At 52.3% G+C, this 25,027-nt stretch overlaps 1 protein-coding gene across 2 annotated transcripts in view; it reads left to right on the top strand.

Annotated features, from left to right (window-relative positions):
* The window catches only part of SPECC1 (sperm antigen with calponin homology and coiled-coil domains 1), an 86,123-nt gene that overhangs the window by 21,010 nt on the left and 40,086 nt on the right, over positions 1–25,027 (top strand). Inside the window, exons 1-3 of one of the 2 annotated variants that reach the window (XM_088657569.1) lie at positions 160–465; positions 19,383–20,902; positions 24,062–24,269. In XM_088657569.1, the coding sequence (XP_088513695.1) occupies positions 426–465; positions 19,383–20,902; positions 24,062–24,269 (1,768 nt within the window). In that variant the 5' untranslated portion in view covers positions 160–425. Of the gene's footprint in view, positions 1–159; positions 466–19,382; positions 20,903–24,061; positions 24,270–25,027 lie in introns of those variants that run through there. The other variant, XM_088657568.1, reaches the window with a different exon arrangement.

Raw genomic sequence — 25,027 nt, 5'->3', positions numbered from 1 at the left:
CTCTGGCCACGCCGCTGCAGCCTTTGGTGCGCTTTTGCGCGCTGCGCTCCCCTCGCTCTCGGAGGCGCCCTCGCCTCCCTCCTCCCCCTCCTCGGCTTGCAATGCTCTCCCGCCGCCGCTGCGTGGCCTCCCATCCCCGGCCGTGAGTCACCTCGGCGGCTCTTGGCTCGCTGCCGCTGCCGGGAGCGATCCGCCGCGGTGCCCCGGCCAGCAGCGGCCTCCGGGTCCTGAAGCGGCGCGCGCGCAAGAGAGAGAGAGCGAGGGCGGGCGGGCTGGCCCGGCGCACAATGCCTTCGCCCGGCCCGAGCGAGCCGCTGCCTTTCTGCCGGCGCTCGCAGGGGAGAGCTGCCGCCGCCGCCGCCGCCGCCTTCTCCGCCCACCTGGTCCCATGAAGCGGCCGAGGGGGCCTTATTGAGCCGGACGAGATGGGCAACCAGCCGGGGAGACCGGAGGAAGTGGAGCCAGGTCTGTTAGGGGAAGTGGGGGCGGGAAGCGAGGAAGGGGAGATGCCGGGCAGCCGGGGGGCGCAGGGGGTCCCTCGCAGGTGGGGCTGGGTGGGCGCCCACCGGGCACGTGCCAACCAGGAAAAGCGGCGCGGGGTTGCATCCTGGGCTGCTCGCCGGGGTTGGCCTTTTTTCGCCGGTGGGTGTAGGGGGGGGGGACGGACGGACGGACGGGCGTTAATGCTCCGGAGCCTCTCGCCGTGGATTTCTATTCATTTGCAGAATTCGTTTCGTTGAATCGCTTTCGCGCGAGCCATTAGCACCATGATAACATTTGCACATAAGAAACGGTTAGAAGAGGGAACTCTCTTTAGGATCAGGAGTGGAAAGTCTCTGCTCTAAAGGAACAGGAGGAGCTACTGGAGCTCTTGACCGGGGGGGGGGGGCAAACGGTGTGTGTGTTTGTAGAAAAGTGCTTTTAGAAATATGTGTGTCTGTGTTGCATTGCAGGGGGGGTGGACTGGATGACCCTTCGGCACCCTTCCAATTCTGTGATTCTGTATAATTATGAATGGCGAACTTTGAGGTGATGAATAAGTCTTAGCATCAGTTCACCAGTTGAGGGGTCCTCTTTGTAGGAGAAGCTTGGGTGTTTGGACGGTGTCATAACAACAAACGGGGGGGGGTTCCCCCAGGAGTTAAACCCCCCCCAGTTTTGGCTGTGCACATTCCGGGACATCTCCCAAAAGAGAGGTGGCGGGTGGGATGGGGTGGGCAGGGGCTGGAGGAAGGGGCATGTGGCAAAAACTGAGGGTGTCCCAAGGAAGAACAGAGAGTTTAAAATTGGGTTCAGAGCCAGGAGTGTCTGTAAACACACAAATGGGGGGGGAATCAAATTGTGCTGGGATGTTGGGGGCCCGGTGGATGTCCCTCCCAGGATGCTGAAAGGTCCCTGGGAATTGTGCTGTTGTTTTTTATGGGGGAGACAATAACCAGCTGTGGCATCCAGCTTTTCTGCAGAGGTGGGGGCAGTGGTGGCGCACCCTAGGGAACGGTTACCAGGCCTTTCAGAGCAGCTATGTCTTTTGTGAGAATCTCTCCCCTCCTTTCCTCCCCCCCCCATTGTCCTCTTGGAAGTGCATCGCTATGCATGTTAAACAGGGAATTGGGGTTGGGGGAGCTTGTGGAGAAATAAAGGAGTGTGTGCTCCTTCTCTGTGGGTCCACTGAAAAGCCAACCCCCCCCATTTGATGCGTGTCTGTCTGCAAGGCTGGCCAAAATGATTCAGAAAGCAGCATGCCTCTCTTGCCTTTTTCACAGACCTTGTTCAATTTTGAGGGGGCCACTCAGGCGCTGGTGGGTTTGTCTTATGCATACTGGGCCCCCTAGAAATTATTAGAGGACTTCTTGTGGGGCATGGGGGGTGGGAATAAGTGGGAATAAGGCTTGCCCTGCTGTAATGCAAGCATTTTGTCCTGCACCCCGTACCCCTTATGGGTTTCAATTAATTTGATGCTGCTCTTTTAGAGGTCTTTTCTAAAAACCTTTTTACTGCTCAGGCTTTTGAAGTGTGCTTTAAACTCCCCCCCCACCCGCAAACTGCTTTTTACAAGGGGATAGTTTTTTGTGTGTTTCGGAGGAATGCTTCCTTTTTGTTATTTAACTTACATCTGATATTTTGTTGTAAACTCGATGGGCTGCTGTGTAAACAATCAATAGCCATCCCAATATTAAGAGGACTCTTGTCTGGCGGTAGGACATCTGTAGGAGGTCACCTGGTTCAAGCCCCAGCACCACAAGGTCAGACTTTGGCCTCTCAGGTAGGGTTGGGTGGGAAGGTCCCCTGTCTGGAGCCCTTAAGAGCTGCTGCCAGTCGGTGTCAACAATACTGCACCAGATGGACTCGAGGGTCTTCGTACAAGGCAGTTCCTTACGTTCCTGGTAGTAAGAGATTCCGCCGTGGCTAACCTCTTCTGGCCTACCCTGAAAGCAACTTCTTTTTAAGAATAAAACGATATACAGTGGTACCTTGGTTTAAGAGCAGCTTGTTTTATGAACAACTTGGATTAAGAACGCTGCAAACCCGGAAGTAGGTGTTTTGGTTTGTGAACTTTGCCTTGGAAGCAGAAGGTGTGAGTGTGTTCCATTTGTAAATGGAGTCCCCTGCTGCTTTGGGAAAGCACGCCTTGGTTTAAGAACGCTTTGGTTTAAGAATGGACTGCTGTACTGTTTTAATATTCGGTTGGAAGCCGCCCAGAGTGGCTGGGGAAACCCAGCCAGATGGGCGGGGTATAAATAATAAATTATTACTATTACTATTATTATTATTATTAGTTCGTAAACCAAGGTACCATTGTATCCTTCCCCACTGCAGTGCCTGGCCCCAGAATTTTAGGAAAGATAACCCCTGAGCCCCCTCCTGCAACCCTTTATCCAAGAGAAACCAGAATCCACACCATGGTTCCTTTGCCTCTTACGAAGTAGACCATAGTCCCGCAAAAGCTGATGCCATAAGACAGTTGGTGGTTCTCCTTTCTCCGCAACAGCCTCTCTCCCCCACCCCTGGGAATCTCTGCAAGGGTAGCGCTGGTGTGCCCTTTTCGCTAGCAAAGGGCACAGCAAATGCCAGTCCTGGTCCTCCCTGATCCACTTGTAGAACCCTTTGTTGCTGCTGCTGCTGTTGCTGCAAAAAATCTCTGCTGATTGTGATGCAGCTGGCAATTTTGGGGGGAAGAAACTGGGGGGAAACATACTGGGCTTTTGCCATATTGTCATTTTTTGTGTGTGTCTGCGGCCTCGCCCTCCCCTTTGCATCTCATGGCCTCAGCCTTACTTCCTCGCCACCCAGCAGAAACCCTCCTTTGCTGGCTGCAAGCTGCCAGCCCTCAATTTCTGCTCTCTAAAAGTAACATTTAAACCACTATGATACCACAATCATGGCTCTCCCCCCCCCCAAAGAATCCCGGGAACTGTAGTTTGTTAAGGAGCTGCTGAGAGGCCTCATATTAAGCCCCCCCCCGGGAGCTACAATTCCCAGAGCGCTTCAAACCAATCCCTCTTCTCAGGGAACTCTGGGAACCATACCTGCCTGCTTGAAACCCTGGGGAGCTGCTGCCAGTCAGTGCAGGCAACACTGAGCTAGAAGGACCAAGCAGCTCCTCCTGCACTGCCAACTTTTTGCACTCATAATGAAAAAGAGCAAATACCGGGGAGGGAGGGAGGGAGGGGGCGTTACTGCAACGGCAAGCGCAAGCACCCGCCAGCTCATGGCTGAGGGAGGAGGCCAAATACTCTGGGTTTTGTTTGGGGGTGTTGTGGTGTCTGAAAATGTGTGAGCAGATGCTCGCCGGAGGGGAAGCTGCCCCAGGGCCATTCTAGGAAGCAAATGATGCATGGGGCAGCTGCCCCACACCCTTGTCTCAGAACATAACTGCTACGAGTTCTGCTGGTCTGGGGAATTCAGGTGTTTACGGGAGGGTGGGGCTCCTGTTTAGACTATTCAGGGAAAGGATGGGAGGTTAAAGTGGTTTTCTCTGAGGATGTGTCAAAAGCCCAATTTAAGCATCATTTTGCTGGAATCATCCCTCCGGGCAGCTCTCCCTCTCTCTGTTTCCCCCCCCCCCTCTCTGTCTAAAATGGCTGATGTTACAAAGGTAGACAAGCTCTGCACATGCAGGTTCCATTGTTACCTGTTGTTGCCTCTGGTAGGCCTCTGCGCCATGAATTTGCCAAACCCTTAACAGAAATGATCTCAGCTAGCAACCTTTCACCACCAGGGTTTTGGGCCAGCATATTCCGTATTTGTATGAAGAAGTTATTTCCTTAGGCAGGAGATTTGGGACAAAAACTTAACACTATTGCAGGGGGTTGGACTAGATGACCCTCGTGGTCCCTTCCAACTCCACAGTTCTATGATTCCGTTGATTTTGATGGGCCTACTCTGTGTATACCTCATTTTGATATTGCTCCCCCTTTAAAAAAAAGTTTCAATCTATTTTATTTGTGGCTTCCTACTGGAAAGGATTATATTCATGGGCATAGTGTGGACATAATGCTAAGTCGTGTTTTATAGGTTATTATAAAAATACATTTGAAGGCACCCCTGTTTAGGGAAGTTTTTTATGTGTGATAGTTTTATTGTATTTTCAATATCTTGTTGGAAGCCATGCACAGTGGCTGGGGAAATAATTTGTTGTTGTTGTTAAATTATTATTATTATTAGTAGTAGTAGTAGTAGTAATAGTAGTTGTATCCTGCCCAGCACCTTATCTGTGGTTTCTTTGATGCCAATAAACCCATGATCTGAAACCTTGGTTTGTTTTAACTATGCCTTGGTGTTACACGTGCAGATCTTGCGCCCGCCCCTAACGATGTTTTTTTTGGGGTTCAACCCAGATGCTCACCAAGCAAGAAAGACAGGAGGCAGGAGCAGCTGGAAAGACAAAACAAACCTTGGAGAAACAAGCCACAGTTTGCTGGCTTGTTAAACAAACCATGGTTTAGCATTGTGTGAGTCTTTCTGCCAATATCTCTGTTCCCCTCACCTTATAAGAAAGCTTCAAATACTTGGGCAAAACTGCTCCAGCCCCTTGACCTCTTTGGCCATGCCTTTATCTAACTTCCTTAGTTCTGCATCACCTTCCTCGTTTTTTTTGGAGATGGGGAAATCTTATCTCCCCCAAAAAGATCTTGTCTCTGCAGGCTGGGATTCTCCGCTCTGGGTCTGATGAGCCACCTCTGCCTGGCAAGAACCTTAAGGAAAGTTCATGCTAATTTACAACAGGATGTGACTATCATATCCAGACCCTTCTGTTCTCTGTGAGTCAGGAGCTGTTTTCTGGGTCTACAAAAGAAACTTAATCTGATTTACTCTCCCTCCCCCTGTGCTGAAACTCAGGCCTCAGGGCATGTGCAGAGTGCTTGGCAAAGCAAGCCAAATGTGAACACGCTTCTTTTTTGAAAAAGCAAAGCATTCTTGTGTGTCCGAAGCTTGTTTCGTACACCCCTCTCAGTCAACAACCCTCCTGGCAGCCCTGCAATGTAGAACAGTGCTGCTGTTTTATTTATCTCCAACTACTGTAGTGAGTGCAAGAGAAACCGGCCGGCAGCAGCGATGCTTCTGAATCCTAAGTTTCAGGGGATTGCAAGTGGGGAGAATTGTTGTTGCGCTCAGGTCCTGCTTGCAGGCCTCCTTGGGGGCATCTGGAGCCAGGCCCTTCTTCCGTTCTCAGGCGGCTCTTGTTAGCCAGCCAAGCTGCGTGCTGCCAGAGGGGTGGTGGAAGGGAGAGGAGAGGAGAAGGGAAACTGGTCACTCCAGTGCCCCCTCACCAGCCTTATCTAGCCAGGCAGGGCAGGGGGGGGGAGATTCCTTTCTATTCCTGGCCCCAGAGAACGCTGGCAGAGCCATGAGGAAGGCCATCCATCTAAGGACATTTTAATAGGGTATGACTCCACACTGCCCTGGCCTCCAAAATTCTCCGCTCGGTAACTCAAGAAGAATTCGGGTGTTGAAACCATGAGAGAGTAGAGTCTGCTCAGAATAATTGCCACTTTGCTCCACATCTCTGTTTCCAGGCCCAATTCAAGGTGCTGCTTTTAACCTGCATAGCAGGGGTGGGGGAACCTCACCCCTGGGAGCCAGACCCTCTCTCTATCTGGCTCCCGGGATACTCCCAAGGCTTCCCCGCCTTCACAAGCGCTGCTTCACAGCCTCCTTGAGTGTCTTTGGAGAGGGGCAGGCAACTGCAAGCGTCTAGAAACCAGCCTACTCCACGGAAGTTAAAATTTACCTGCATTTTGGGTGAGACAGAAGGCGCAGGAGAGACAGGCCTCTCTCCTGCACCTTCTGCAGATCTGAAGGCCACCTCGGTCGGCAGACATGGAAGGAAACTCTCCGTCAAATGCTCGGGGCATGCGCCATGGAGGGCAGGTTTGGCGCCAGGAGGTCCATTATCAAGACCAGACGGGATGCAACAGGGAAAGAGTGGGGCGGGAGGCAATGGACGTTTGTCCAGTTCTGGGCGCCACAGTTTAAAAAGGATGTTGACAACCAGATGATCAAGGGTCTGGAAACCAAGCCTTATGAGGAATGGTTGAGGGAGCTGGAGATGTTTAGCCTGGAAAAGAGGAGGTATGAGAGCCATCTTCAAATATCTGAAGGGCTGTTACATGGAGGATGGAGCAAGCTTGTTTTCTCCTGCTCTGGAGGGTATGACTCGAACCAATAGCTTCAAGTTGCAAGAAAGGATATTCTGACTAACCACTCAGAAAGTTTCTTGACAGTTAAGAGCTGTTTGATGGCGGAGCAGACTCTCTCAGAAGGCGGTGGACTTTCCTTCCTTGGAGGTTTTTAAGCGGAGGTTGGATGACCATCTGTCATGGATGCTTTAGTTGAGATTCCAGCATTGCAGGGGGTTGGACTAGATGGCCTTTGGAAAGCCCCTTCCCATCCTACAGTTCTATGATTCTGTGACTCTGCTGGGAGCAAGGGCAGAGACACAGTGACCCCGGGCATCTGATAACAGGACTCTCCTTCCCACCCCCCACCAGAGCTTCTCCATTGTTTGTGCTTAATCTAAAAGATTGCGGAGGAGGAGGAGGAGGAGGCCTGCGAATGGAATTTACAAGGTTGTGACTCGTAGGAGGCAGGAGGTCCACATGCCAGAACAAACCCTTTTCCCCATACCAGGATGCCTCAGCAGTAAACCACCACGGCTGTTGTGTCTGGCCTCGGCCTAATGTTTCCTGCCCAAACGGTGCCTTTATTATTATTATTATTAAAAGTTACAGCACACTTCCCCCCCCCCCCCCAGGCAGTTCCGTGAGCAGATATACTACTAGATTCTTTTAAATCCACCTGGGTGTTGATGGTGAAGCAGAGAGAGACCAAGAGCTACTGTTGTTGTGGGGCATTGAATGAGGAGAGGGAGAACCATGCAGGCCACCTTGAGGTCCTTGTAGAAAAAGGCGTGGATATAAGTGTAGTAGTTAAATGAAAATAAAGATTTGTTTGCAGGGAGATGAGATGATGTTGACTATTTAATCAGCAAGCTGGGTTTCTCCTTCTCCGGAGGGTAGGACTCGAACACATGGCTTCAAGTTGCAGGAAAGGAGATTCTGACTCAACATCAGGAAGAACCTTCTGACAGTAAGAGCCGTTCAATCGTGGGACAATCTCCCCCAGGAGGTGGTGGCCTCTCCTTCCTTTGGAGGTTTATAAGCAGAGGTTGGATGGCCACCTGTCAGGGATGCTTTAGCAAAGATTCCTGCATTGCAGGGGGTCATACTAGAACCTACCAGCGGGTTGAAATGGATGACCCTTAGGGTCCCTTCCAGCTCTATGGTTCTATTCCAGGGGTCAGCAAACTTTTTCAGCAGGGGGCCGGTCCACTGTCCCTCAGACCTTGTGGGGGGCCGGACTATATTGGGGGGGATGAACAAATTCCTAAGCCCCACAAATAACCCAGAGATGCATTTTAAATAAAAGGACACATTCTACTCATGTAAAAACATGCTGATTCCTGGACCATCCACGGGCTGGATTTAGAAGGTGATTGGGCCGCATGCGGCCCCCGGGCCTTAGTTTGGGGACCCCTGTTCTATTCAGTTGGCTATCATTGCGCAAACTCCCAAACAGCAACCATCTTGAAGCGCCTTAGGGTCACCCACTTGTGACTGAATGGCCGTTCATTGTGGAATAATTCCATACATCCAGGCAGAGGCCACCAACCCATCCTCTGTTATCAACGGTTCAAGGCACTCTTTAAGAACGTCTTGCCTTCGGAGGAGTTGGCGTATTGCCTCTCTGTGCGAGTTCCTGTTCCAGGCTTGCTAACATCCATTCAGGAGGCACGTGCCGAGCAGAAAGTTGTTCAGGGGTGGTCGGAGACTCCTTGAAAAGTGTTGTGGGGGGGAGATTAATCATACTCTTCCAACCCGAAAGGAAACCTTTCCAGGTATAAAAGCGAAGGGTCCCTCCAGTTTAAATCTGGGAGCAGGGACGGACGAAGTGTGGTTTGGCTGCCTGGCCCTGCTCTGCATTCTGGGTGACCTTTGGAGGTTGAAACTGTGGCTTCGGACGGGTGATGGCTTTCCCCCCAGTCAAACCAAAAGCCCCGTTAGGCACTAATAAACTAGGGCATTTCCCCAGCCCTCTTTCAATCATCAATTTGTTAATGATATTTCATTGACAGGAGCGTTTGGCCAGAGGGTTAGGCCAGGGTGAAATCGATTTGTCTGTGGTTTAGGTGGCAGTGCCTGCAGAGAAATAAAATGAAATTGTGGAACAGCACAGAAGATGTGGGGAGACAGGACAAGATGGGGAGACTCCGTCCTCAATGTCTGCTTTCTGAAATAACCGTGCATTTTGTATAATTTATTTTCAAAGTAGCGACTTTTGATTTTGACAGGCTCATCTTTCAAAAAATGCAGGGATGAAGCTTTTGTTTTAATTAGAAGTTGATGATCCGTTAATAATTTTAGGCGTGCAAATTAACCTTTCCTTCCAGGTAACATGTGGCTCTCCCAGCCCCCGGTTCTATGATTCTATGTGTGTAAGTGAGCGAGAGACAAGAGTAATGGCACTTTGAGCATCAGTCCCACTTTGCAGGAGGGTGGTGGATTCCCCCAAACCCGATCTCCTCATTCCTTTTGGCCAGAGGTGGTGTCTGATCCGTCGTCCACTCTGGGTTTTCCGCTGCAGTTTTCTCTCCACCGGAGCCACGCTCCACTCTTCCCGCCTCCCTAAACCGTAGCAAAGCCTGATGTCCTTGCCTCCGTGGGTTCTGCCCCCTTGGAGGGGTGTGGATAATGATTAATCTCCTGGCGCGGAAGCTGCTTCCTTGACGGGTGAAGGAAAAAGAAAGGAAGAGAGACAGGTTTAACCTCCAGCCCAGCCCGGCTAATTGTTTTTTCTCGGGCAAGAATCAAAAACCCAAGACTTTGCCAGCAAGCCCTAGGTTTCCTAGAAAGGAGACTGACAGCGGTATTGCGAAGCAGGCGTGGGGAGCAAACCGGATCCATTCCTGCAGGCCAAATCCTTACCTGCACACACCCCGCAGGCAGAGTTTGACAGGTGGTTGGTCCACCCACTTGTGCATTGCCTCATGTCAGGTGACACTCCCCCCCCCTTTTTTTTGCACATGCAGGCAGAAAAGGTGGGTATGTTTGCAGTATTTCCCTAGTGTGCTGGTGACATCAGGTGTAGGGGAAGTGGATCTGGCTTAACCAAAACAATTATGTGGGCCAAATGAGAAGCTCTGATGGGCTTAATCCGGCCCACAGGATCCAGCCGGCTCTGTGCTTAAGTGGACTGCCTCACGCCGGGATATCTTGGATTTTCCCCTTGCCTTGTTGTGTTGCGTTCCCACTCAAGCGTTTCCTTGCATTTTGTTGAGGGCTGGTTTGGCAGAGGCCGTGACTCGCTAGGAGAGCGTCTGCTTTGCATGCAGAAGGTCCCAGGTTCGGTCCCCACTGGCATCTCCAGGTGTTGCTGGGAGAGAGACCCTGCCAGAAGCCTTGGAGTGTTGCTGCCAGTCAGTGCAGGCAGTACTGAGCTGGATGCACCCAATGGCCTGGCTCTGTAGAAGGCAGCTTCCTTTGTTACTGTTCCATTCCTTCCTTTATTCAGAACCACAAGGACTGAAATCTTAACATTATTTTTGCAGAGAAGGGGCCACAGCTCAGCGGTGTCCCAGCTCAGAAGGTCCAGGCTTCAATCTCCAACGGGCAGCTCTTGGTAGGGTGGGATTCGCATGCCGATTCCCACCAGCAGAAACCTTTCTCAAGGACTTGTGCAAGTGAGCTTCCCCCTCTGCTCCTCCCACAACCCCCCCCTCTGCTCCCCCAAATTGGGGTGCTTGAGAGAACCCAAGGAGAGGCAGTGATCGTCCTGTCTGGCAAGTCCTCATGCTTGCCCTGATGGAACTATTGTTTTAGTGTGATGTTGAGCTTCTTCCTTAGGGTCCTGTGTTTGGGGCAAACCAGTGTTTAGAGTTGCATCTCTGAATTTCTGTCCTCATTCCAGCTTCCACCGGCTGCTTGGGGTGTCATTGCAAGCCATCTCTTGGGGAACTGTGAATTTCTAGCATTGACTAGGGGACTTCTGGGGCAACCCCTGCCATTGTAGGGTTCTTCACCTCTTTTACAATGTAAGGAAATGCTCAAGGACTTGAAAAAAAGAGAGTTTCAAGCTGATGAAAACTCGCATGATGCTGTGAACATTTCTTTCGTCTCTTTAACTGATTGACAGAAAATCGTATGCAGGCAAAAGAAAGTGCCTTTCTGACACAAGGAACCTGCTTTCACCTTTTTGCAGGCACCGCTCAGAATTTATTCATGTAGAAAAGTATTTCTGAACCGCCAACTCATTTAAGGAAAAGGTTGTAGCTTAGTAGAACTGCCTCCTTAGCATAGGAAAGTCCCCGGTTCAGTTCCTGGCAGCCTCTCCAGACAGGTCTGGGAATGTCCCCCACCCACCTGAAATGCTGAAGAGATGCTGCCAGTCAGTGCAGCCGGTGCTGAGATGGATGGTCCCAGTGGCCTGGCTCAGGAGAGGGCAGCTTCCTGCCTTTTCTTGAGAAATGTGGTGATGTGCAATGAAATCATGAAAACATCATTAAATAGTTTAATGCAGAGCAAATGTCCAACTTTGTCACTTTTGCAGTTAATGGCAGAGGAAGCGCAGGGGTAGAATGCTCACTGACTGCTTTGCAGGAGGGGGCAGAAAACCGTGAGGGGGTGTAATGGAGTATCCTAAAAGGGGCGTGCCTGCCTGGCCGGCTGGCACACTGCTACCGGTACTGCTGGTCCACACTTAATTATATAATCTACCTGTTTAATCTGGGATAACTTTTTGCTCAATTAAATCTCTTCAGTCTAACCAGTTCAGAACCTTGAAATGAGTCCTTTTCCTTCTCTCTCCCCAGGAACATTTATTTATTTGAAGTCCACCAGGTCATGTGATCCTACCTGCCTCTCAAGGGGATTTTTTTAAATTTTTAATTTTTAAAATGAGTAAAGATTTGGAGCCTTTGCAGATAAGAGCCAGGCAATTATTGGCGATTCTTATCTGGCAACAATGGGATTAACATCAGTAAGGTTTTTTGCCTAGCTGGATAAATCTCTCTCTCTCCTCCCAGCCTGCCCTACCAGCCGCAGGCATCCAGGCACCACTACGGTATCAGCACCCCCAGCAACCCAAGCAGCATTCCTTCCTGGGGTAGGGCCCCCACCTCCCTTGTTTGCAGCTTCCTTGTGGAAAAATATCTTCCCTGTGCAGTACAGTCACCTGCAGCCTGGGGAGCGACCTCAAAATACCGTGATCTTCCATGCCTCTACCACACATCACCACAAAGCCTCCATGTTCCGAGGCAGTATACCTCTGAATTCCAGGCACTGGCAGATGAATAACAGAACTGAGCTTTTATGCTTTGTTGTGAATGGGTGGGTGGGTGTTGGCTGCCCCCTGTTGGAAACAGGAGACCTGGTCTAAATGGACCTTTTTTGTTCTGATCCAAGAGGGCACTCCAGGTCAGAGACATCCCTGCGCAAAACTAAGGGGTGGTGGGGAAGTTAGAGCATTGCGTCATTGTCTTCAGAATCTTGGCTTTCCCTTCAAAGAGGAGCCGGAGCCGGGACAAGTTTCTAGTCCTCAGGAGTTGCAAAGAAATGGTAGAAAGGGTGGGGCAGTAGTGCCACAAGCAGTGAAACCTTCAGAGGCTGAATAAGATTTCCAGGGAACAAGGAACACAGCTGCTGTGACAAGTTTATATCTTTCCGGATGAAGCTCAGAAAGAGAAGAGTTGTGATCTTTATAATTTACTCAGGTTTCTGATATGAAATTTGCTCCTACAAAGGTGATATGGGGTGATATGATAGCCATGTTCAAATATATGAAAGGATGTCATATGGAGGAGGGAGAAAGATTGTTTTCTGCTGCTCCAGAGAAGCGGACACGGAGCAATGGATTCAAACTTCAAGAAAGAAGATTCCACCTAAACAATAGGAAGAACTTCCTGACGACAGTAAGAGCTGTTCGGCAGTGGAATTTGCTACCAAGGAGTGTGGTGGAGTCTCCTTCTTTGGAGGTCTTTAAGCAGAGGCTTGACAGGCATATGTCAAGAATGCTTTGATGGTGTTTCCTGCTTGGCAGGGGGTTGGACTGGATGGCCCTTGTGGTCTCTTCCAACTCTATGATTCTATGAAAGGTCAGTGGCGGCCACAAACTCGTTCCATGGATGGTAAGGGTATCAGTGGTTACAAGGCAGAACGGCTGTATTTTCCTTCCACGGTCAGAGGCAGTAAATCCCTTTGGGTGCCAACTGCTTGGCAACATCTGGTTGGCCACTGTGAGGAGCATTTACATCATCACACTGCCCTCCCTCTCCATCAGGCCTCACTTGCCATCAGTGATGGCAACATATAGCCCTAGCTGACACCTGGTTGGTCACAATGAGGACAGGATGCTGGCCTTGGGCCTGATTCAGTGGCCAGGCTCTTCTGGCGTCCATTTATATCTCGCTGCCCTCGCTTTCCATTTGACTTCACTTGCCGTCAGTGATGGCTGTGTGTTAGCCCCCGTGAGAGCTGGATGCTGGGCCTCCTTTGGTCTGATCCAGCAAGCCAGGCTTTCTTCCGATGTTCTTGCATTCCGGTTCCAGCCTGTCGGATCGGTGGCGAGGCCCAGAGGGCAGGCATCTCTGGAGGCCGTAGGAATGAAAGATCTGGAGGGGGCGAAACCAATTGCAAACACAAACCGGCCCGGCGACTGCACAGAGAGAGAGAGAGAGAGAGAGAGAGAGAGAGAGAGAGAGAGAGAGAGAGAGAGAGTCGGTTCCGTCTGCTCCCACCTGGGAGCTTTCTTCATACCTGCCTGGGGAGACGGCAGGCCCAGGGCAGGAAGATTAGCCACATCGCCCGGGTGTTGGTTCTCTGACTCACCCCTCTGCAAACAGAGGCACAGCTCCAGGCAACGGCATGGTGGCTTCTCGCGGCTGGAGTGTCTCTTTGGCGCGCAAAGTCCGAGGGCCACCTGGCGGCTCCCTACCTTCAGAGCCAGCGCCGCCACGAGGCTGAGAAGGCCGAGCCGAGTGGTAAAGTCCAGAAGATAATGGCCCCCACTTTTTCAAGTGGCACATAGTTAAACTATGGAACTCCCTGCCACAGGAGGCAGTGACGGCCATCAGCCGAGATGGCTTTATTATTATTTAGTATTTCTTTGATTTATATACCACCCTTTACCAGAAGATCCCGGTGCGGTGTACAATAGTAAAAACATTTTACAGAGCGTAATAATAAAAACAAAGCACAATAATAGACAGCATATCTGTTCTGCAGGCCTTCCCGCTTCCGCCTTCCCCCTGCCGGACTCTTGTCTGTCCAGCAAGCCTATGATCTCAGTGGAAACTGCTGTTGTATCTTTGCCGAAACGCTCCTGTCTGCCTCTTCCTCCCCCCACAAACGCTGCCTCAGTCTTTGATAAGTCTCTTATTTGTTCCTCCCTGCCTTTCCGTTTCTGTCTTTCTCTTCTTATTATTTCCTCTCTTTGTTCTCGCCATTCTGTCTCTTTTCACTTCTTGCTTTTTGCCTGCCCCCCCCCCCGCTTTCTGGAAATTTGCTACGACGCCCATAGCTGAGCCAGGAGGGTTAATTTGCATCCTTGGGGTTGGTGGTCCTTGCCACGCCCCTCTTTTTGTGGGTGGGCTGAGTCTCCCCTCGCCAGCCCTTCCTAAATTGTTCAGTTCAGCTCCACAGAAACCGACCAGAGCGCAAGGCACCCATTAGCATCGATGAACTGTGGAACTTCCTCCCGCAGGAGCCAACGGTGGCCACCAACCTGGGCAGCTTTAAAAGAGGATTAGAGAGATGCGCTACCCCTTGTGAAAAGCGTTCCCTGTTCTCCATTCACGGTGTTTAGCACTGCTATGGGGAGGGTCGATTCGGCCAATTTGGGTTTCTCTCCATCTCTTTATTTCCCCCCATCTTTCAAGTCACTTCTCCACATTTCTTTCTCGGTTTGCTGATAGCCCTCCCTGATGGGATGCATTTTCAAAAACCTTTTTGCCAATAAATGCCTTTTCAGGTACACTGTCCCCCTAACCCAAACATCCATGGACTCATTGCTGGGCTGGAGAACTGTGTCGAAAGAGAGCTGTGTCTCGGTTTGCATACTGTTTCGGGAAGCGCCGTTTAGACAGGCTCATGTTTAAATGCAAACCAAACCAAATTATACACATCCGGTTATGTGGGGCTTTTGACAGCCGCCCCTCCTCCTTGTGCTATTGCCGCTGTGTATTGGGCTGCTCCCCACTCTGTGTCCAATTTGCTGCACATTCTCTTGAGAAAGAAGAGAATGGCAGGTAGGAATCACAGAATCATAGGGTTGGGAGGGACCCCCAAGAGCCATCTAGTCCAACCCCCTGCAATGAAGGCGTCCCAGCTGAAGCATCCCTGACAGAGGGCCATCCAACCTCTCCTTGCAAACCTTCAAGGAAGGCGATTCCACCACCTCCCAAGAGAGTCCATTCCTCCATTGAAGGGCTCTTTCCAATGGCTTTAAGTTACAAGAAATGAGATTCTGGCTAAACATCATTCAGTAAGGGTTGTTTGACAGTGGAACGGCCTCCCTCAGGAGGTTGTGGACTCTCTTTCCATGGAGGTTTTTAACCAGAGTTTGGATGGCCATCTGTCTTGGATGCTTTTAGCTGAGAGTCCTGCATTGCAGGGGGCTGGACTGGATGACCCTTGGGGGTCCCTTCCAACTCTGATTATTTGATTCCTACCTGGAGATGCCTTCTGCATGCAAATCTGGGGCTCTCCCACTGTAGGATCAGACAGAGGGTGGTGAATAGCAGGCTGAAGGAAAGATGACCAGCACCCCCCCCCAGCACACACACACACACACAGAGAGAGAGAGAGACTCAGAATTCAGGGGGCTGGGAGAAAGGAGGGGGCTATTTTGCACCAAAAGGAGGCACAGAACAGCTCTGTGTTGCGTTACAGGCATAATAGAAGGCCAAAGACAAAGGGCTCAGTGTTTTTTTGCAGAGGGCGGGGGGAAGGAAGGAGATAGTGCAGGCATTCTTTGGCTGTGGAGCCAACAGCTTCCCCCCCCCTTACACCCCGGCTGCATTTCTGCAGCTGCAGGGATCTGGGACTCAGTGGTTGTAGCCAGTATAAGCCAGCCCCCCCCCCCAACTCCACCACCACCTTTCTGAGAGCTGGCCATAGATGCAACCACCCGGGTAGTTCAGTAGGAGGGGTAATTCATGGAGGGGAGGGCTATCAGCAGTCACTAGCCAGGATGGCTGTGCTCTGCTCAGCTTCTGAAGCCCACTTGTTGGAAGCCACGAGAGAGGAGAGTTGCTCTTGTGCTCAGATCCTGCTTCCTGGTCTCCCATGCAGTCATCTGAGTGCCCACCGTGAGAACAGGATGCTGGACTAGATGGGCCACTGGCCTGATCCAGCAGGCAATCTTCTTAAAATCTGATGTAGAACGTGGTGCTCGTTGGCAGGATTCCCTGCCAGGATTTTTGAATTCTTGAACCACACTTTGTAACTTTTGGTTGTCAATGATGAGGGGGGGGGCGCCCTCTGCAAGTCAACTTTATGGGGGAGCATTACAGCTCAGTTTTGCATGCAGAAGGACCCGATGGCATTTCCAGGCAGGACCAGAGAAATGCCCCCCCCCCCCACTGGAAACCCCGAAGAGCTGCTGCCAGTCCACGTAGACAACACTGAGCATAGGCTCAGTGGTCTGACAGTATAAGGCAGCTTTCTGCTGAAGCTGGCTGTTTGTCCCAGGCCATGAGGGCTAGAAACTTGACTTGTTTTCCAGGGAAAGGGCTGCAGCTGAGTGGCAGAGTTCCAGGTTCAGTCCCTGTTGCCTCTCAGGCACAGCTGTGCCAAAGACTCCCTGGCGATCCGCTGCCAGTCAGTGCAGGCATCCCTGAGCTCAACAGTCTGACTTGGAATAAGGCAGCATAACATCTTCCTGTAGCCAGTATTGGTTTGATTTCATTTACTTTTGGAACGACTGCAGCCATGGCCCCGGGGCCAAAAACATCCCTGTGACACCAGTCCTTAAACTTGGCCCGGGACGTTGGGGTGGCCACCAGCAGGAACTCCTGGCAAGCCCGTTGGTGAAGGAAGGGCCTTGAACCCAGTTCCCCGAGACGCATCTCTTTCCCTCCTCCCTTTCGTTCCCCACTTGGAGTTTGGCAACCGACCGGGACCCTCACCAGAGCCACAAACGGGAACAGATGACTCAGGCCAATGAACAAACGTCCCTGGGGGTTTGGGCAAAGCCAGATTTCCTCCCGGCCCCATCAAATATGGCAGAAGGAAGCTGGGGGCCTTCAAGAGGGAGCGACGGGCTGCGCTGGCCTGGAGCAGGTTGGGCAGAAGTTTCCCGGATGAGGTCATGGAGGGCCGGCTGGTTGGAGCTGGACCCCGATCGGCCGCGAAAGCCGATCTGCTCCCCTTTGCCAAGCCAGGAATTCCTTTGCCACCTCCAGGCTGAAAGGCTTTCCATCCACACTTGTCCATACCGGGTTGCGGTGGAGGGAGGAGAAGCAATTGGTGGTGCTCTGTGTTCTTGGCTGGGTTTTTATTTGTTTGGAAAAAGCCAGGTGCACGCAACCACCTAATTAATGCAAGGAGGAAAACAGCTCTCTCTCTCTCTCTTGCTCTCGGTCGTTGTTTGCTTATTTATTTACACACACACACACACACACACACACACACACACACACACACACACACCATAGCTGCCAAGTTTTCCCTTTTCTCACGAGGAAGCCTATTCAGCATAAGGGAAAATCCCTTTAAAAAAGGGATAATTTGGCAGCTATGACACACACACACATTTCCCCCCTTTTTACATTTCAGCAATGTATGCAAAATGCAAAATTGTAGTGTTGGCAGGGGACCCCTAGCGGTCATCTAGCCCAACCCCCTTGTGATGCAGAATAGTTTGGGTGGTGCTTGTTGTCCCCTTTCTGCCTGTGTGTGTGTGTGTAGAGAGAGAGAGAGAGAGAGAGAGAGAGAGAGAGAGAGAGAGAGAGAGAGAGAGAGAGAGAGAGAGAGAGAGAAACATGGAATCATAGAGTTGGAAGGCCCCTAGCGCTCATCTAGTCCAACCCTCCGCCATACAATCATCACAGCTAGTGACTCCCCTATGAAATAAGGTTTGGGACTTTTTAGTCCAGAGAGAAAGTGAGCAAGAGGCGACATATTTAAACCTACGGCACTTGCTCCGCCAGAAGGCAGGGATGGCCACCATCTTGGGTGGCTCTAAAGGAGGACGGGGCCAGGTCACGGAGAAGGAAAGGGCTATTGATGGCTAGTAGCCAGAATGGCTGCGCTCTGCCTCCACCGCCGGAGGCAGCCATGCTTCTGAATCCCTGTTGCTGGAAACTGCAGGAGGCGGGAGGGCTCTTGTGCTCGGATCCTGCTTGCAGGCTTCCCAGAAGAGAGGCAATGGGGTTGGCCACTGTGAAAACACTGTGCTGGACTTAGATGGGCTACTGGCCTGATCCAGCAGGCTTTTCTTGCGCTATTAGAACAGCGTACACTATAAAATATAAACTCTTCCCCTTTTTTTTGCTGGGATTTTTTGGGGAGGTGGCAGAACCGAGTGTGTGCCTGTCCCACTCGATTCTCAGCACCCGGCTTTTCAGAGCTGGGGGCGCCTTGTTGGGGGACTGCCCGGGAGACTCTCTCTCTCTCTGTTTCCTTTTGGCCGGATCTTTCCCTCCTCGCAGTTTCTGGCAAGAGAGCGCAGCTCGCGATCTCTCCGGGTCGCGGCCTGCCCTTGCATTCCATGCAGGGTGCCTGGGGCCTTTCCGCCAGCAGAGAGGCGGGCAGGCTCCCTCTGAAGGTCATCTCTGGGGTGGAGGGAAATGGCACCCGCCTCAAACGGAGCTTTTGTTCCGCCAGGCTTCGCTCCCCCAGTGGAAAGGTTGGCCCGCTGCCCCCCCCCCACAGAGTTCGCGCTCACAATTGCTGTAGTGTGCAGGTGGAGGTTGGGGTGAGAGCCAGGGAAGGGAGTAGGTGAGGGCCAACCGCTGTCTTCTGCATCCCTCTCCACACTGGGCGGGGGGGGGGGCTGCCCCAGGAGTCGCAGATTCAGAGAAAAGTTTCGAGAAAAGGCAAGTCAGTGGATAAAACTATGCCCGGACGGAGATAGCGAAAAGTGTTTCTCCCTCTCTCGTAAAACTAGAACTCATATTCCAGTGCACAGCTAAACTATGGAACTCCCTGCCACAGGAGGCAGGGGTGGTCCCCAACTTGGATGTCTTTAAAACAGGATAAGAACATAGGAGAATATAAGAACTCGTGGGCATACAAAGAAGCTGATTGCTGGGAGATTCAGGGCAGAGGGAATTATTTTGTTGTTTGTTTATTACATTTGCATACCACCTTGTACTTCCAGGGAGCTTAAGGTGGTGTACCTGGTTCTCCTCTTTCCCATTTCACCCTCACAACAACCCTGTGAGGTAGGTTAGGCTAAGAGATGGCGACTGGCCCGAGGTCACCCACGGAGCTTCATGGTCGAGAGGGGATTCGAACGCTTGTCTCCCAGGTCCACGGCTTTAACCACACCGTCTGCACTAAAGTCATTCTTCGCCTAGTGTGTAGTTAAACTGCGGAACTCCCTCCCACTGGAGGCAGTGATAGCCGCCAACCTGGATGGCTTTAAAAGAGGAGGAGACAAATTCACGGAGGAGGAGAGGGCTATCAATGGCTACTACTAGCCCATGGTGTCTGTGCTCTGCCACCGCTATTGGAGGCAGCAATGCTTCGGAATCCCAGTTGCTGGGAACTGCAGGGGGGAGGGTGCGGCCCTGTGTTCGAATCCTGATGGTTGATTTCCCATCAAGCTCTTCTCAAGCCCTTATGCTCCAGGCGTTAACTGCCTTTCTATTCCTGCTCTCCCAGGTTCCATCCCGTCGGCAAAGCGTACTGGGATCCCAGCCCCGCGGGAGCTGTCGACTGCCCCGGGCAGAGAGAAGGCGGCCCTGAGACCCAGGAAGGCTCAGCCCAGCCCCACTTCCTCTGGGGCGCCGACGCCCACCAAGCACTCGCGCCCGGCCCCCAAGTGCAAGAATGAGGGGGACACCGGCGATAAGGCCACGCTGGAGTCGCAAGTCAAGGGGCTGCTGGCCGAGGCCAAGACGAAGGACTCCGAGATCACCAAGCTCCGGAGCGAGCTGAAGAAGCACCAGGACCGAGAATGGGTGCACTGCGAGCTGGACCACCCCGCAGGGGTGTCGCCAGCCGAGGGGGAGCCCCTAGTCCACACCCTCCAGGACCAGAACCGGGCTTTCCAGAGGGAGCTGGTGAGCCTCAGGGAGGAGAACCGCCTCTTGAGAGAGAAACTCAGCCGCCTGGAGCAGTCACCGCTGTCAGACACCCTGAGCAGCAGTGGGGGCTGCGGCAGCAGCCTTGCCACCCCCACCACGCAGGAGTCGAGCTTCGGCAGCCCCATGCAGCCCCCCGGGAACCTCCGCGCCAACGGCGGTGCCCCCCTGCGGAACTCGGGGTCGTCCAGCAGCGACGTCACCAAGGCGTCCCTGTCTCCGGACGCCTCGGACTTTGAGCACATCGTGGAGGCGCCGTCCAGGCCCCCGTCGTCGGGGAGCCACCCCTCCCAAGCCCCGCAGGACTCCCCCGCCGGGAGCTCCCCCAACAACGCCAGCGACCTCTCGGTGGCCTCGTTGACGGAGCGGATCCAGAGGATGGAGGAGAACCACCACTGCACGGCCGAGGAGCTGCAGGCCACCTTGCAGGAGCTCTCCGACCAGCAGCAGGTTGTGCAGGAGCTGACGGCCGAGAACGAGCGGCTGGCCGAGGAGAAGGCCCTGCTGGAGGGCTCCTTCCGGCAGCACCGCGAGAGAGCCGAGCAGCTCGGCCAGGAGAACGAGAAGCTGGCGGCCCTCCTGCAGGAGCGGCCGGCCGGCGACGATGGCAAGGCCAAGACCATCCAGGAGCTGGAGCAGCGTTGCGGGGAGCTGCAGGAGAAGGCCCAGTTTGAGCGGGAGAAGCTGCTCAACATCCAGCAGCAGCTGACCAGCAGTTTGCGCGGCCTGGAGAGGGAGCACCAGGAAGCCCAGGCGGCCACACGGGGCCTGCGGGAGGAGGCCGAGCGGCTGGGAGGCCTGCTGGAGGCGGAGAGGCAGGGCACAGCTGGCCTGGCCAGGGCCCTGGAGGACTGCAAGGTGGCCCTGGAGGGGCTGAGGATTGAAAACGGCTCGCTTCGGGCCCAGCTGGACAGTGCCAAGCAGAAGGCGGCGGACATGGACACCGTTGGGCGGGGCGGGGACCCCGGCGCCATGCAGGAGATGCTGAAGGGAGCCCGGGGGGAGAGGGACCAGCTGGAGCTGGCCTGCACGGAGCTCAGGCAGGAGCTGCTGAAGGCGCACAGCGAGGTGAAGACCCAGCAAGGGCAGCTGGCCAAGGTAAGGACTGCTGGGGACTGCTCAGTGGAACCTCCAGATACAGGGGAAGTCTATCCCTAAATGTCAGCTGCTGCAAAGCAACACCAGGGCTGCTTCCCACTGTGAGAGACCTAGTAAACCTGCCGGGCTTTTCTTGCTTTGGGTCGGTGCCCCCGGCTGTTGCACCAGAAGGTTGGTGGTTCGAGCCCACCCAGGGATGTTGGTGTGGGCAGGATTCTTCCATTGCAGGGGGGTTGGTCTAGATGACTCTTGGGGTCCCCTTCCAGCTCTGTGAGTCCATGGTATGATACGGTTTATCTACACGCTGCCTTAACCCCAAGGCTCCCAAAGCAGCGAGCAGCATTCATGGACAAGAATGCAAATGAAATATACAATAAAAGCGCAATATTTACAGCCATCGAAACAAAATTTTAAAAGCATCAAAATCTTGTAATCAGACAAGGTTTTCCTAGGCACTGTGCCCTGGAGGTCGCAGAAACCTTCCTTTCTAACTTGCTTCTTTGCAGGAGCGAAGAAGTCGACTGGATCACCTTTTTGGTGTTCCTTCCCTCAAACCCTGTTAGATGTTAATCCAGATCACTCAGCATACTGGCTTTCATAGCTCATGTGCAGAGAGATTTCTGCTCCCTCAGAGGGACTAGATCTGTTGCTTTCTGGAGTTTATCTCAGCTACGTAGCGGGACCCCATTTTCTCGTAGCAGATTTGCACCATTTGCAAGAGGTCAGCTGCTCTGATGCTAACAGGGAAAGGAAGGAGGACTCTGGTTCACTGCTTCCTGAATACTGAAAGTTCTGGACAGTGTGTGTAGCTTGGTCCCTCTTGCCCTGTATTATATACTTGTGAGGCAGTTTCCGCACAGGGCATTTACTGTGAAATAGCCACGCTCTGTTCTCTCCCTCTTTGTGGAGCCGTGAGCCAAACGGCTCTATTTGGTTTCTCCCTTTCCCCTTCGCAGCTCGTAAAATCTTCACTGTTTTGATTCAGTTACATAGAATAATAGAACTGTTGAGTTGGAAGGTACCCCAAGGATCATCTAGTCCCACCCTCTGCAATGCAGGAATATTTTGCCCAACATGGGGCTTGAACCGACAGCCCTGAGATTAAGAGCCTCATGCCCAAACAGATGCCTGTGGGAAGCCCAAGAGCCCTCTTCCCCTCCTGTGGTTTCCAGCTACTAATATTCAAGACTGCCTGATTAGGGAGGCAGAGCCAAGCCCTCGTGGCTAGCAGACCCTGACAGCATTAACCTCCATGAATCCACCTCCTCTTCTCTTAATGCCATCCAAGCTGGTGGCTATCACTGCCTCCTGTGGGAGGGAGTTCCACAGTTCAACAGCACCCAGAGAGCCACGAGTTAGCCACTCCTGGTACAAACAACACAGACACAGGCTGACCAGCGACCTGATTGAGTCTGAAGCCTCTCCTGTATATCCAGAATCTGGGCAACACAGAGAAACAAACTCCCTTCCCTGCAGAACTGCAGCTGTTTGGACATTTAGCTGAATGACCCTTTTCACCGCAGTTGCAGCAATTTCCTCCTTCAGCACTTTCCCCCCCTCCTGTCCCAGACAGATGGACCTCATTAGCAGCTTGGTGTTGTTTTTTTCTCCGAGAGAGACCAGGTGCTCTCGCTTTGCTCAGGGAAAGCGGGGAAAACACAATGGATGAGTGCATGTTAATTCTCTTGGCGAGTCTCGCACTCGTAACCCAAGCCTGCAATTAACCTTCGCTGCTGCCCTGCTTGGAAACCCCACCTCCCACAGTTTGGGAGCGGCCCGTGGGAAGAACTTTTGCCGGGACAGGGGGAGCCGGGATACCCTGCCAAAAGTCACCACCTGATTTACAGAGAAGTGGAAACTCTAGGTGTGTTTTTGGCCAAGGTTGGCGATGACCGCAGCAAGTGGGGAGGAGTGTATGGAAATCTGCAGAGAAGCTGATGCCGATTTAAAAATCGTTTAACTGGGGTTTTACTGCCAACGTTTTGTTTTGTTTTTTTTAAAAAAAACAATTCCACAGACATCCTAAGTTTCATCCTTTCCTTCCACTTAGATTTGGGGTTGTCACCACCTACATTCTGTTCAGAGTTGAAACTGGTGGACCCATTAACTTCTGTGGGCTTTCTCAGTAATGCTATTATCTCCAGAACCAGGTGTTCTCCTGTCATCCTCCGGATTTAGTTCAAAGCTCTCCTGATCACGTTCGCGAGACTCTTAGCAAGCACATTATTGTCAACCGCTGTGAGGTGCAAGCCCATCTCTTGCCAGAACTCCTCCTTCAAGGAAGCGGAGACCATGATCCAAGAAGCCAAACCCTTCCTGACGACTTCCAGTATTTCCCCCACTCTTCCTGGGACACAGCCTTTGACAGGAAGGAGCGACGGAAAGACCGTCTGCGTCCCAAGGCCCTTCGGTTACCTTCCCCATAGTCGCTTCCAACGCCTTGAAGGCCGTGTCTGGCAGTATCATTGGTGCCCACGTGAATCAGGAGGACGGGGTTGTGGTCAGTGGGCTTTATAAGACTTGGCAACTTCTTTCTCACATTGTGAGAAGACAGCACAACTCCCGGGACATCCTGTTCCCTCCGCCCACAGCTGCTTCTGTCCCCTACCCTCACCACAAATCTCTTCCACACGGTCTTCTGAGGTTGGCAACTTGCTGGCCCAAGATGAGGGCATGGAAACGATTTTGCAGCTCCACTAACACAGCCTGGTTCTGTCACACTCCTCCAGGGGTTCATCTCCTGCACTGAGCGAAGGACTTCCTTTTTTATGTCTCAAATCTTCCAGCTTCACTGGATGCCCATGAGTTCTGGTGTTGCAAGAGATTATTGCGGCCAGGCTACCCGTTCCTGTCCAGGAGCAGCTGGAGGTGGCTAGACCCCCCCCCCCAATAAGACAGCAAACCCAGTTTATTGGGACAGGCATCATGGATATTGTTCTTCTCAATTATTATTATTATTAATTTAAATGGAAGCTGGTGGTCTCCGGGGAATTAAACACCGTGTGCTCTCCACCTGCACTTATCGGTGGCATCTTAGCATCGCACAGTGCAATAGTAGAATTGTAGAGTTGGAAGCGGCCCAAAGGGTCATCTAGTCCAGCCCTTTGCGACGCAGGGATCCTGGTGCGATTTCTCTCACGTTTCTCTTTCTCCGGCCAGATTGAGAAGGAGCGTGCTCAGCTGAAGGAGACGTGCGACCGTCAGGCGGACCAGCTCAGCCGAACCAACCTCAAGCTCCAGGAGAAGACGTCGGAGAACGAGGCCGAGATCAAGAACCTGAAGGAGACCATCTTTGAGCTGGAAGACCAGGTGGAGCAACACCGGGCGCTCAAACTGCACGACAACCAGATCATCAGCGATTTGGAGGGTAGGTGGGACCAAGGAAGGGGGAAGGATCCCACCCTCCAATGAAGAAATAAATTTCAAGTTAGTGCTGCCTGTTTGGGAATGGAGCAGAGGGAGGCACAGCATGCCTTTCTCTCTCCGCAACAACAAGTGAAGGATGTCGTCAGGCTGCTGTTGCAAGCAACAAATATCTGATAAGATGAATGGCAGAAGCCTTTTGCAGGGGCAGAAACAGGGTCCAAAAAGAGCCAGTTCTTGGTGTAGTGGTCAGAATTTCAGACTAGGGCAACCACGGTTCAAATCCCCTCTTGGACATGAAGCTCAGTGGGTGTGACTCTGGGCCAGTCACTGCGCCTCTAAGCCCAGCCTACCTCACAGGGTTGTTGTGGGGGGTTACATGAGGAGGAGAACAATGTGCACGCAGTCGTGAGCTCATTGGAGAAAAATGGGGGGATATAAAGGTAATAAAATAATAAGATGATGGCTGGATTGGGGCCAGCTGGCGTGCGAGATCGCCACCTGCTGGCGAAGCTGTTTTGCAAGCTGGGACAGAAGCAAATTAGCTAGGTTAGGGTTACGATCACTTAATTGGGGAGTAAGCCCCACTGTATATAGTAAAACTCAACTTTTGAGTAAATGTAGGGTTGCGCTGCCAAAGGTGTTCTGGGCATCAGCAAGTTTTTTTTAGTGTTTGGAATCTGAAGAAGGGTATTTTATTCCATGCTGTGCATTCTTTTAAAACTGCAAGCCGTTTTGGGGGTAGAAATCTGTGCCAGTCTG

The sequence above is a fragment of the Zootoca vivipara genome, chromosome 14, assembly GCF_965207765.1.
Source record: "Zootoca vivipara chromosome 14, rZooViv2.hap1.1, whole genome shotgun sequence".
Classification (NCBI taxonomy): Eukaryota; Metazoa; Chordata; class Lepidosauria; order Squamata; family Lacertidae; genus Zootoca; species Zootoca vivipara.
Note: the sequence above shows the minus strand (reverse complement) of the source record. Positions and strands in the feature narration are given on the sequence as shown.